Source organism: Bombus huntii, chromosome 7, assembly GCF_024542735.1.
Source record: "Bombus huntii isolate Logan2020A chromosome 7, iyBomHunt1.1, whole genome shotgun sequence".
Classification (NCBI taxonomy): Eukaryota; Metazoa; Arthropoda; class Insecta; order Hymenoptera; family Apidae; genus Bombus; species Bombus huntii.
In genome coordinates this window covers 5,191,318-5,204,867 of record NC_066244.1, presented here as the reverse complement: position 1 = coordinate 5,204,867, position 13,550 = coordinate 5,191,318, and the positions used below count along the sequence as shown (strand labels likewise).

The window sequence follows — 13,550 nt, the reverse complement described above, 5'->3', positions numbered from 1 at the left end:
TACAAAAATAGATACATCAGCTTTCTTTATTCGACTCCTTTCTCCTTTTCCCCCACTGTCTTACCTTTTTATTTACTCTTATTTATTTCTCTTTTTATGGTATTCCATTTTTTCACAGAATTCAGGAGTTTGATTAAAATTATATATATTAATTACATGTATTGATTAAAAAGATATATATTAGCAACATTGATCCAGCGTATGATTTTAATTGAAAGGTAAATATATATAGGAGATTGTTCTTTAAAGCAAAGATTCTCCAAATGGAGCGAGAACCATAACAGAATATATTTTTTGAATCGTTACAAGGATGGAACGAAATTTTGTTGCTTATCATTTCGATCGCTAACTACAGCTACGTACGATACGTCCGCACGATATTATATACAAATCACATAGCGTTTTATACATGTACAATAAAAAGGAAAAAAGGAGAAGAAGCAAAAGGGAAACTGAGAGGAAAGGAAAGTTGATCGCATGTGATAACAGAGAGTGTCAGTATTACAAAATGTAAATCGATGCAAATATCGACAAAATACATCGTTTTGTAAAGTTTACTCTCTCCGTGCTTTGCGCTTCGCTTGAAAATAAATGAAAAAATGTAACCGTCGAGTCTCTACGCGGATCGATGTCAATATAATGTCCTTCCGACAGGTGTGATAGACTCACGGTAATTTCTATTCACATTATTTTCGAGTCTCAAGTGAAAGGATTGCTTCTCCTCTTCAACGAACCGAATCGTTTTTCAGGTTCTCTTATTACTTCGAATGGCGCGATTTTCGTATTCCTAATCTGTCTTTCCTCGTTCTCATCGCTCGGAAAATCTTCGAAGCTCATGTTACTGAAACCAGCAGCTGTGCTAACGACAGAACATTTTTTCGCTCTTGGTGTTTTTTTACCGTAACAAGTCGACTTACTTTTGTGAGTTAGCTTCGACGATGACAGTACATCGCTAATATCGCTATGAATCTCACTGATCAAATGATATTTCGACTTCTCCGATTTATTAGATTTTTCTCTTTTATGTCTTGGCATATCGTGGTGATCGTCATCGGTAACAACCAACGGTTCCGGTGACATGGGTGAAACAATATCCGACGCAACATCTGGTTTCGATACACTGTTCATCGTTTGAACAGTGATTCGAGCAGTATGATGAACCGATTTAATCGTATATACCTCTTGTAAGGTAGATGTTGCTCGATCAGAGATCGGCGGTTGTGCTTTATCTAATAGCATCGCGTCTAAGTTTTCGCCAACGAAACCCGGCTCCTGTGGCTGCGACTGGCGCAGTTGCGTCGATGACGATGACGATGACGATAATTGAACAAATGGTATGCGAGTCTCCGATCTCTTTTTTTCTTCGTTTAATTGCAAAGATGCGAATTCGTCGAACGGAATGGAACCAAAAAGATCTTTCGAAGCATCCAAAAACGTACGCGAATAATCGCTATTCGCAGAGACATCGGTAAATTTAGAGTTCAATACTGTTTTTGTAGTCGATGATGCTGCCGCTGCAGCAGTAGTAATAGCTTGTTTCAAATGACAAACGTTCGGCGAAGATTGCTGGGCTTGAATGGGATGGGCAGACACTTGAGTGTAATCATCGTACGATTCTTCTTGATTCGCAAACGTCATTTTTGCCGATTGTTTCGGTGGTTGCTCCGTAACGTTTCGTAAACTGTTAAAATCAAATGAATTTATTACAAAACTGCTCGGACTAAACGGCGATGAACCAAATAAATCTTTCTCTTTATTTTCTCCTTTTTCTTCTTCCGTTTCTTTCTCTTTCTCTTCGATTATCGCTACTCTCGCTTTATCTTCTTCTTCATCTTCTTCTCGGTCTCCTGCTCCTCCCGCTTTAATCTCATCATCTTGATCCATTTCCTTTATTTGATTCTGCATCGTGTTCCTTTTCCGTTCAGAGTCTCGGCGAACAATCGAGATTGCCTTAGTAACCGGAGATCGTTGCGTTTCTCCGGATAACAAGTCGATGTTCGTGAATCCCTCTGTTTTCGTGACATTTGCACACTTCCAGGATGAATTACATCTTCCTGTAGAAAGCAACTTGTTTTCTACATCCGTCACCGTCTCGGATGGAGCCGTCACGTCAAAGATAGCGGGAGCTACGTTTTTAAATTGATTACTCTCTTGAAAATCGTTACCTTTTTTCGAATAGCTGGACGACTTTGGAAACGGAGCTAACGCGAAAACGTCCTTGTCGAATTTCCATAATACGTCGCTCAGGAGTTTCGTCTTCTCGATTCTCTTTGATGAACCGATGTCGTTGAACGACTGATAATTTGACCCATACCGATCATCCATAACGAATGGATCGCCATAAGAGTAATCGAGTTTCGGTTCCGGATCAAGTTCGTCATCGAGCAAAAGAGGCTTCTCTCCATATTGATGGCCGACAACTGGATCCGTATTTACCGGACTAATCGACGATCGCTCTTCTCGATAATACCTCTTCGACTTTTTCGTTCTGTAATCTTGTTCACTCGTAGTAACAACATTTCTTTCCGAATGATGAAGAGAACCACAAACTCTATATATACCATCCGGAGTTGCTTCGTTTATCCCCTCATATTTTTCATCGTTTTCATTAGTTCTTTTTTCGTTGTCGTTGTCGTTATTGTTATCATCTATGTCATCGTTATCTTTATCGTCGTCTTCCTCTTCCTCTTCTTCCTCCTCCTCCTCCTCCTCTTCCTCCTCCTCCTCCTCCTCTTCCTCTTCTTCTTCGTCTTCGTCCTTTTCAGCTTCCCCTTCCTCTTCTTCTTCTTTCTCTCTTCTTTTATTTCCTCCTTCTGTTTCTTCCTTTTTCATACTCTCTCCCTCCTCCTGCACCTCCTCTCCTTCCTCCTGTATTTCTCCTTTGTTACTTCCGTTTCGAATATTATTATGCTTTCTGTACCCATCAGCGCCGATACCATTCAATTTAATGGCGCTGTTACAAATACTTTGATTACGCCAGTTATTACCGAGCGTCTTCGAATTACCAGCCGAGCCTGTCGAATCACCCACGACTTTGTTCACATTCTGCGCTTTCCTCTTTCTGCGTATCGCATTCTTCACCCTTTTTCTCTTTTGTTGAATTCGCTCTTGCGACAAATCTTTGTCGCTATCGCTGGAAACGTCTCCAGCGTTGAACGTTAACTTTTCGTACTTGGACCGATCTTCTAGAGGAACCCGAACGAATGGCGGAGAAATAGGAGGATTATTTCCTGTCATCCTGTGGTCCAGTTCGGGGCGCTCGAATCCCGGGTTCCATTGTTTCGATGGTATTCTTGGTCTACCGTTTAATTGCGACTTGCCTGAAAAACAGAATGTGTCCATAACTTGTGTTATCGTATCTTTTCTAATTCTAACAACTTTCGTCGCGACTCGACAACATATCGATTCATACATTTCCGTATTGTAATGATGTCAGTCTGGCGAAAGGAACAAATAAACAAAAAGAAGAGGAAAGAAAAGAAGAGAGAAGAAAAGAAAAAAAAAAAGAAGAAAGAACGATAGCAGCAAGATAATTGATATTTCTTACCAATAGAGTCATGTACATAATCGGCATTCATAGTTTCTTTTGCTAAAATCGTCCCGTCACCCACGTTTCTGTTTAAAACAGCAGAAACTAACTTGTACTTACCTACATATACATATATGCGCAAATATGTTAGAAACCATTTAACGTAATACCAATACATTCTAATTGTATCGTTATTTCGATTCGTACATGTTATCAACCTCTTAATATATCATTCATAATGATGAAAGATAAACGGAAACATCGCGCTTTGCAATCCTACTGCTTCTTAAATTACACGTTCGATATATATATATATATATTTGCTATTGCCTTTCGCATAAAACAATTTCATCCATCTTACTACGAAGAAAACAATCAAATATTTTAAGTGGTTTGTATAATAAAGAGTCATATTAGGCCTATTCTGTGTCTGATTAGGTCTGTTACAGTCGGTGCACTGTACTTCTAAAACGCTTAAACGTACGTTAAGTACTCCTTACACGACACCAGATATACTAAAAATTAAGCGTCAGTATTTATTTTCTTCGTTCCTTTTCTTTTATCTGCTCTCTTCCTCCTCCCCTCCTTCCTCTCTCCTGATCATCCTTCTTTTTCTCCTTTTTTTTCTCGGTATCAGCCCCGCTTCTATTTTGCAACTGTCCCTCATTTTTCTATTTTAGACAACGTTAATTACTACCATCACCGTGTTACTTCATACCGTCACCATATGGTCTGGAACAGTCCTAATCAGATTCAGGGGGTTAAGGATAATATGTAAGAAAACGCAGTAATGATCTTTGTGTAAAGGTAACATGATTCAATGATATATTATTGCATGTGTCTAGCATAAAAGCGATCAACCCAATACTAGCAGTGGTACTGCGATCAGTTATGTTATCATTTTTCTATATGTAGAATGAAATAGAGTTGCTCCACGGACAAAGAATTGCTGCGTTTTACATTCGAAAAAAACAATAGTCCATACACTATATGGTAATTTACATGTTTATTGCTGTAACATTATCTTAATACAGCGAATACGAGATGTCCAAGATTGTCAGCCTCCTATGGTGCTCTCGAGTTACGTGCTCGTCATTTGGCATTCGTGATTAAAATGCATGTAAATGCATAAGTGCGATTCGTTATATTGCGTATTGAATGGATGGATGGATCAAAGCAAATGTATCGGAACAATAACAAATTGAATCATATTGTGTGTCATCATTATCACCACAACAATCTAAAACTTAGATCTTATACACAAATCTTAAACGGAAGACACAGAGACACAATGGAAGGCAAACGACACGGGACAAATTCTTCTTTTTTAATGCCTCTTTACGAAGAATAGTACATTACTGTATGTGAACGTATAAACTGATAATTCAGTGAAAATTAATTATATATGCCTCCCAAACTCATTAGGGTGTTCCAGACAGTGAGAAATAAAATACAAATATGTACGAAGAAAAACGACAATTACGAAAAAATATTCGGAAAAAAAAAAAAAGAAAAAACCTATCGAGAAGAGTTTTTATTGGCTTTGAATGGTAATGACGTGGCAATAAAATATCACGTTAAAGAAACATTTCGATCAACTATATACTGCTATTCTATTTACATCTTAATATAATCTGCAGTTCGTGAAGACAAAAATCAGAGAAATACTTGCTCGGAGTCACATACGTGCTTATCAAACGATACGATCAGACATTTTAGCCATACAAATAAAGAAAAAATACTTGATGCTTCTCCATTAACATTAGTTAAAAACGAAAAGCAAGACGCAACTACCTACAAGACTTATGGTAGAACTACCATATAAATATTCAAAATACCGATGTATACGCGGAAATACAGATATGTACTACGTGTTTCCACAAATTATAAAGAAAATAAGGAGAGATATAAGCAAGAAGTAAGTAAGTGGGGAAACAGAAGATTAAAGACAAGAAAGAAAATAGACAGCGTGAGCAAAAAGAAGGATAAGTACGAGAATAAAATTTACAGAAGGAAAAGAACGTTACACAGACAAAGATAGAGAGAAATGTATCAAAGAAATAAGAAAACATGAAACAAAGTGAAATTCAGTATGTGAATACTTAGTGTGGAGTTGTTAATCGATTGTTATATTCTTATACGTAGCTGTATATACAGAAAAGCAATCTAATAAATATATTTTATAGTAGAACTCCGTTTATATGAACAGCCGATTATATCACGAAATTTTAATTACATAATGCCTAATTACATAAACTTTTACCAAATAAATCTACTTATGTGAACGTAAATTCCTATTATATATAAATGAAAAAACATATATAACGAGAAACATCAGAGAACTCCTATTATCAGAATTGCTTTTCCTATGTTTATACGACAGATTCACTCATAAACCAAGTTCTACGGCATAAATATATATATATAGGATATATATATATATACATATATAGATAGATAGATAGATAGGAAAGGAAAGAAATAAAAAAAAGGAAGAAAATCGAAAAAAGAGAAAAAGAAGAAGAGAAAGGATTCCCTCGCCTCTTTTCGCTTACTGTTAACTCACCGCGTTGGTTGACAGTTTCCTAATACTTCCTAATTTTTTCATTTTTCCGATTTGTTTGTGCTTTAAAACCAAAATACTATTAATAGTAATAATACGTGTCCAATAAAAGATGGATGAGATGTATGAATGAAAAAAAATCGATAACTACCCGTAAATTCATGTAAAGTCATTCACTGCACTCTTAACTTCACGTAACCCCTTCTAAATTGTACACTATGCGGATCGAAGTTTGTTAAACTAGTAGATAGATAATATTACACACACTATGTTTTTCCAATACCATATAAATTTGTCTTTTGACATCGTGAAACATGTGTCTCTTGATGTACGTGCACGCTTGCGTGTATATGTATATATGGCTATGTATACACATATTTATAGAGTTATAAATCTCTCATTCGTTATTTAGTCTTACGAAACTGTTATTTTAACAGAAAAATTAATTGTGCCTATGCACGTATACCTGTAATACGCTAATTAAAATTACAGTTTACTTAAAGATTACAATGCATCGCATTTCTTGACTATAACGTGTACAATTCGTTAAAAGGGATAATATGTAACAACGAATGGATATTGTAATATACATTTACTCTCCGTCTCAATTCCGTATTTAACCTATTTATATTTCTATTTGGAATCTCTCAAATTTATAATTCGAGTTATATGTATGAATAAACATTGAAATTTGTTTCGGATAGGTATATACATATGTACATAAATACGTACATAGTTGTGTAATTTCATGGCATAAAAATCAAATTAAAGTATACTGTAACACATATTGTATGAACAATTGAAAACCGAGTATCGTGAAATTGTTTCTAACGTGAAATATTTTATTACGGACAGTACTATCGCCACCATTTATTAAATTCTTATATTTGTAATCTTTTTACTTATCTACAGATATACAACCACGAGAAACACCATTCGATACACTTCAAGTGTATTACTTAATAAACACATGAATAATACAATAATACATCAGATAGCAGCAACGATCGCGATTAGCATCTCACAAATTTTCCCCTTCGAATGCACACAACGAAAAAGTGAACTCGACATCAACGTATCAAATATGTAATATTATCCCTTTCCGATTATCTTTAAAACCCATCGTTAAATATAGCAACATTGGAATTCTCTCTGTGTCTCGCAAACATCAAAATCAAATTTTTCACCTTGTATATAACAATAACCATCATCGATACTTATCAACAGCGATCTTTACAATTTTTACACACGTTTCTCGTGTAATGTATCAGTTTTTCTTCCTTTAACGATTCATCCTTGCCTATACAATAATATTATATATTCTACCACCCCTCTCCCTACTTTTCCTCGCGTCACCGTACGTGATAGAACAGACATTTGTCAAAACTTATTCCTCTATCTTTGGTAATTCGAACAATTATTAAAAACACATCTTACAAAAGACACCAATATCGTACAAATTAGAACGTGAATTTTATGTAATCTTTACCATGGTAATTCGTTAAGTTAGTACGAAATGATGGTAACTTTTATAACGATTATTCATTTATTGTTAGCAATTATAGTTCAGCTTAAAGCGGACTAACTGTTAACTCTGTCTGCGAAGAACCCTACCTATGGGTCGAAAATCCTAACACAAACCCTTGTCGAATATTTTCTAATAACTTCTTTTGCTTTTAATATTCTCTTTTCCCACTTTATCTTTCCTCGTTTCTTTTGTTCTAGAATCGATCATCGTTTCGGGTCACTATCCTATTCCTGTATATCGCAAGGAATTTGTACACATTATTGTTCTATTGTTCTATCATGTGCGTCATGACCCAGCTGAAACTAATTTTGTTCTGTACCCGACATTACATACATAGCATAATCATGTACATATATATATGATTTCAGAGTATTAACGACAAAACAGAATAAAGAAATTTCTTGTTTTCTGTTATAGTTGTGTATACTTTATCCTTGCTTTAATAAAATCAAATCTCTTTTTCTACATCATCACAAATAATACTTGATCGTTTCTTGAATAGAGAAGCTGTAGTGTAACTCTATAAGAATAATCATGCCCAATTGCATTGCTGCGATCGTCTTCAATGTATGTACACCGAGAATAAGTTATTTTATATTATCCTTTTGCTTTAAATCTTCAAGCATACAAGTCAAGAAAGATGGTAAATTTGTACACATTGTTTTCCCATGTGCACATTATCTTCTAATAAATTTGTAAGTAGTTAGTAGATAGGTTTAAAACGCGTCTATCTAGGAACATAATTTTTGATAGAGATTCGTCTTTGCAACGTTTGTTCCTCGACGTATCGATATATCATTTTATAAATTACATTATTCGTATCACATTAGACAGCAGATTCGACTTAAGCTAGTCTTGCTATCTTTGACAAAAATCTACATTTAAAAAGTTGTACATAAATGTAAGGAAGAATTATATAGCCCTGAGTATACTATTTAATTACGACTTGGTGAAACGTGATTTAAAGAGTGAGAGAAGGGGGTGGAAGAAGAGAGAAAGAAAAGGAAGATTACGAAATATCGATTATGCTTAATACGCTTACGCACATTACGTATCATTTGTAAAACTCTGCTGTATACAGACTCATAAAGGAGAAAAAGGCAAATGGAATAAGAATGTATACGAAGCAGTCTATGCATTACCTCCAGCAAGTGCGGCAGTCTTTGATCCAATTTTGTTCTTCTTTCCTGCTAAAAAATACGTCAATATGTTACAACTATTTCAAACGAACAACAAAAAAGCATTATAGTATAAAGATGTCAATTTTTTTTAGTATAGAGATGTTAATTTATGTTACAACTAATAGTGATGATTTTTCAAAAAACAGATTCGATTAAAGATGAATTTAATCACAACGTGTACTTACTTGGCAAACTAAAAGGTGCAGATTCAAATGGATCTTCTGGTAATTCTGCATACGTCATAACGAGGCTTTCGCGACTTTTTACACCAGCGATGCTTGCATTACTGCCCCTTCTAATTTTATCAAACTCAGCACCAAAAATATGATCTTCCGTTAATTGGTTGAAAGGTTGTACGTCTTCAAACGGATTCCAAGCTGCTACATCCGCACTTAAAGATCTTCCTTCAGTAGCAGTTACGCTTGAAAGTTCGCCCTAATTAGAAACATTATCAACTGTTTAGTGATTTCAAATGTATCAAAATATTTATTGACACTGTATACCCTGTATGTTTTTAAGATGGGTGCTATACAGAAAATAAAAACAATAAATTATATAATTCAAACGATTTAAAATCATTTAATGAACTTAAATAGTAATGAATTCGTGATCCAAAAATGTTTAAATACATTATTAATATAATACATATAATGTAATGTAATAAACATTTTTTCAGCGTATAGTAATAAGAATGGTGATAATAGCAACAATACTGATATAATTAAAATTAAGTAATAGATACCAAATGAACGTTAAAGAAAATTATTAAGACAAATCAGTGCAGTTTATGTACTTACAATACGTACATGCGAAGCACTAGAACCTAGGCAAGGTCTTACACCAGTTAGAACTTCAGGAGTGTTAGCATCTTCTGAACGTGCTTTCACTGAAGCTTCGTACGGTGCTAGAAATTGTGTTGTTTCGCTTGCAAATGCTCTATAGTACAAACAACAAATAAGTGTTTTATAAATTTTGCAAACGTTTCGATATAAATTAGTTTTGTGGAACAAAAAAGTATATACTTACTTATTAAAAGCACTTGTATCGCTAACATTTCTTCTATGACGTACCGAGGAGAGTGTCGGACTATCGGGCGGAGAGGTACTCGAACTTATATTTTGACTTAAACTTTCAGTCTTATTGACTGGTTTCGGTAAAGTTGGTACCATTACAGGAGTAGCTTTATTAGGCCCCGTTGGAGTATTTAGCTTCGATGTTAACGAATTAACAGGCGTAAATTTTGGAGGTGGACAACTAGCAGAAACATTTGCCTTAGGCAGAATTTTAGAAGGTTTAGGAGCGACAGGTGGTGGTATTTTTGCGGGTGGTGGCATAGCTCTGTTATCATCTTTAAACGGATCTGGATAACCTATACAAATATAATAAAGTAAATAAGATACAATCTAATCTAATGAAGAAAAATTTAGAGAAATCTTTGCATATAAATCTTCTTACCAGACGGTGGAAATAGCGCCTCTAGATTTTCTTCATTCACGTTTGTTGCCACTGGTGAATCAAAGTAATATGAACCTACGGTATCTTGAACACTTACAGGAGATCGTCTAATCGTAGAACATTGTGACTGACTCTGTTGTGATTTTTGGATTTGCGACTGATGCGTTCCAAAGGGAACGTTTTGATTAGTCGTAGTACAACAAACTTGAGGCGAAACTTGAGTGAGCGTTGACACTTGATGAGTAGATGGTTGAGAGTTCACTGGTAATGGCTGAACACTTGCTTGCATATTTTGTCCTAAGTAAGGTTGTGACGCGTTTAACGAAGCAAGTTGTTGACCCATTTGAACATACGAAATCGTATTTCCTACAGAACTTTGCGACTGAGTCTGAGTTCCTTGACCAGATATTTGACTCACGATCTGACCGCTTAGACTTATCGGACCTGTGCTCACAGCCTGCCCCTTTGGTCGTTGTCTTGGTGTAACTGACGTACCCTCAACAGTAGTTACTGGAGTCGGTTTTGGTGTCTTCACTAATGATGATCTTTTCATATTTTCAGATTCCATAGGCGGACAAGGTAATGATTCCAAAACTGGTGTTTGAACTTTCTAAAAGAATAAAAGTATTTCATTACAAAATGCAATATGCACGATATGTCCACGATATGTCTAAACATAAATCTGCATTTTGCATTATATTTATAACATATTATACGAAAAATATAACAATTTCAAATTGAATTTAATAATAAATAATATAATAATATAAAATACATAATATAAATAATATATAAAATAAATAATATAATAAAATATATAATAAAATATTCAAATATTTAATAAATAAGTACGTGCGCATTTACATACATGTAAATTCTGTACTGGACACTCTTTTCCCTGAATTTGGAATGCAATCACAGACACTTGATAAATATCGGGACGATTATCAGGATCTGGCTCGAGCATATAACGTATCAAACAATGAAGGCTTCTACTATATCTGTATGATGTAAAATAATTGTAATAGTTTTATTATGTAAGACGATCAAAAATAAAATATATGAAAACAAAAAATATGAATGTATAAAACACAAACCTTGAATGATTTGGTATCGTAAAATTTCCCGATTGAATAGCAAGTGTGCTTTCTCCGAATGGTAATGTAAAGAAACAAAGTTTGTACAACAAACACCCCAATGCCTAAGGATTTATGAAATATTATTTGTTTATTGCTTCTTTCCGCGAGTAAATTGTTTAAATTTGAAATTCTTAATTTATTCTACCCATATATCTGCTTTCGTTGTAACAGGTTTTCCACAATACATATCAACCATTTCAGGTGCTCTATAACTGAGAGTCGTGTATTTTTTAATTTCTTCTTCGACTATCGCTGCTCCCTGTATACTGGGATTTAAAATTTTTGCTGTTGCAGAACCAAAGTCACATAATACATAATGGCCAGTATCAGAGTATAATATATTTTCAATCTGAAAAATATTTTAAGTAAATATTTAAAAAAGGATATTATAAAACTGCTACAGAATTATTGGCATTCCTGACAAATATAGCATGTGATAGACACAAACCTTTAAATCTCTATGTATTATCGGTGTCTGACAATGATGCAGTCGAGATACAGCTTCACAAACATCACAAAATATTTGCAGAACTTCAGACTCGCTAAATCCAGTCTGTAACCTGTAAATAATTCAGTCGGTAAGTACTTGCGAATTTTCTTCTATATCTTATGTGATTGTTCAGACTTATTTAACACATTTTTTTAACCTATTGTTCATCATTTGTAAAACTTGAGATTTGCAGTAAGGCATTAAAAGTAAAAGTTCATGTACTCCTCCACCTATGTGAGTGATACTGCTATCCAAATATCCTATAATATTTTTATGACCATTCAAGTTACTCTGAAAATAAAAATACAAATGTAGCTTTACAGGTAGAAGCTAGATTCAATTCCTTTTATGCAAAAGAAAATTTTATTTCAGTTGAAAAAGTATATAAAACTTACTGCAATTTGTATCTCCCTTTTACATACATTGAGATCATGTTCGTTATTAACATACATGCGTTTAAGTGCATAACGTCCACTCGAAGATTTTACCAGGAATACAATGGCAAATCCTCCTGCAATGATATTATTACAGTATATAACTATGTAGTCATGATAGATTGCAGATATCAAATATTAATAGATGTTTTGATTAATAGATAATTGTAAAAATATATAACCTAAGCCAGACTATTGCTACAATATGATGTAAAATTCAATTGAATTTCTTATGACTAACTGGTTGTGCTTATCTACTCACAATCTCCTCTACATATCTAAAGATATCATATTTTTATTCAAGTATACACTTGATTAACTTTTATACAAATTAAAGGATCTGGTACAATAAAGTTTTCAAAGAAAACATATAAACATATAAAACAAGTTTTTAAATTCACACTCACGTAATGTAAATATCATCAATAGATTCTCTATGTATATATAAATTAATATAAATGTAATGTAGAAGTTGAGTGTTCCAACTAAAATAGTTGGAATATCAAACAGTATATATACATTACTACTAATTATTCTTAGTTTAATACGGTTAATGTTCGGCGTTCATGTTCGATATCACATAATGAACTATACTGTTGTTTTCTATAAACGAGTTGTATATGGGAAGCATAAGATGATCGAACAGACGAATGAAATAGTGGAAAGGGGTGATGAGTATTCAAGGTTGATAATAAGACGCACCTTCGGCTAGAATGTCTTCGACAGTGACAGTGTAACGTCCCACCACAAAAACTTTTCCTATGTAACTGTTAGGCTCCTTCGACGTGTTTTCGATTTTTGAAAACAGCTTCTTCATATTGGCACACGTCGTCGGCCCCTTCAATGTTGAACTGAGTTGACATAAGGCCTCCTTTACTAAATTTTTTAATCTACAATATGGCGAGTTTGACTTTCTAAATCAATAATATTTATCGTATTCGTACCTTTCAACTTTTAAGTTACGATCAGTTTTGTAATAATTTAACAGCAATGAACTTAACGAAAGGAAATCGTTCCAGTCATGATAACAGTTAACGTATTTTACCCAGCCGACATATTCAGGCCGTAGAAACTGCGCATGCACCATTTTACACAACCTATATCGTAAACATATGTGCACGACTTCCGGTCGAATGTCAAAATTTCCTAATACTTTTATTGTTTATGTCAAATTGACATTTATTCGTATACATTTCTACGTACATTATTTGTTGTGCAGTGATATTTTAAA

General features: G+C 34.2%; 1 protein-coding gene across 6 annotated transcripts; it reads right to left on the bottom strand.

Moving 5' to 3' along the window:
* LOC126867458 (uncharacterized) lies at positions 1-13,411 on the bottom strand. Of its 6 annotated transcripts, none has more exons than XM_050621912.1 (14): positions 13,264-13,411; positions 13,022-13,209; positions 12,281-12,396; positions 12,043-12,176; positions 11,844-11,955; positions 11,541-11,744; positions 11,354-11,457; positions 11,125-11,257; positions 10,257-10,866; positions 9,828-10,170; positions 9,599-9,737; positions 8,987-9,236; positions 8,763-8,810; positions 1-3,320 (listed from the first exon to the last, which is right to left on the bottom strand). In XM_050621912.1, the coding sequence occupies exons 1-14, from the start codon at positions 13,404-13,406 to the stop codon at positions 700-702; spliced, it is 5,145 nt and encodes a 1,714-aa protein (XP_050477869.1). In that variant the 5' UTR covers positions 13,407-13,411; the 3' UTR covers positions 1-699. The 6 variants fall into 6 exon arrangements, with proteins under 6 accessions (XP_050477869.1, XP_050477870.1, XP_050477871.1 ...); XM_050621913.1 differs by having other exon boundaries at positions 8,763-8,807; XM_050621914.1 differs by having other exon boundaries at positions 9,608-9,737.
* Positions 13,412-13,550: the final 139 nt, after the last annotated feature.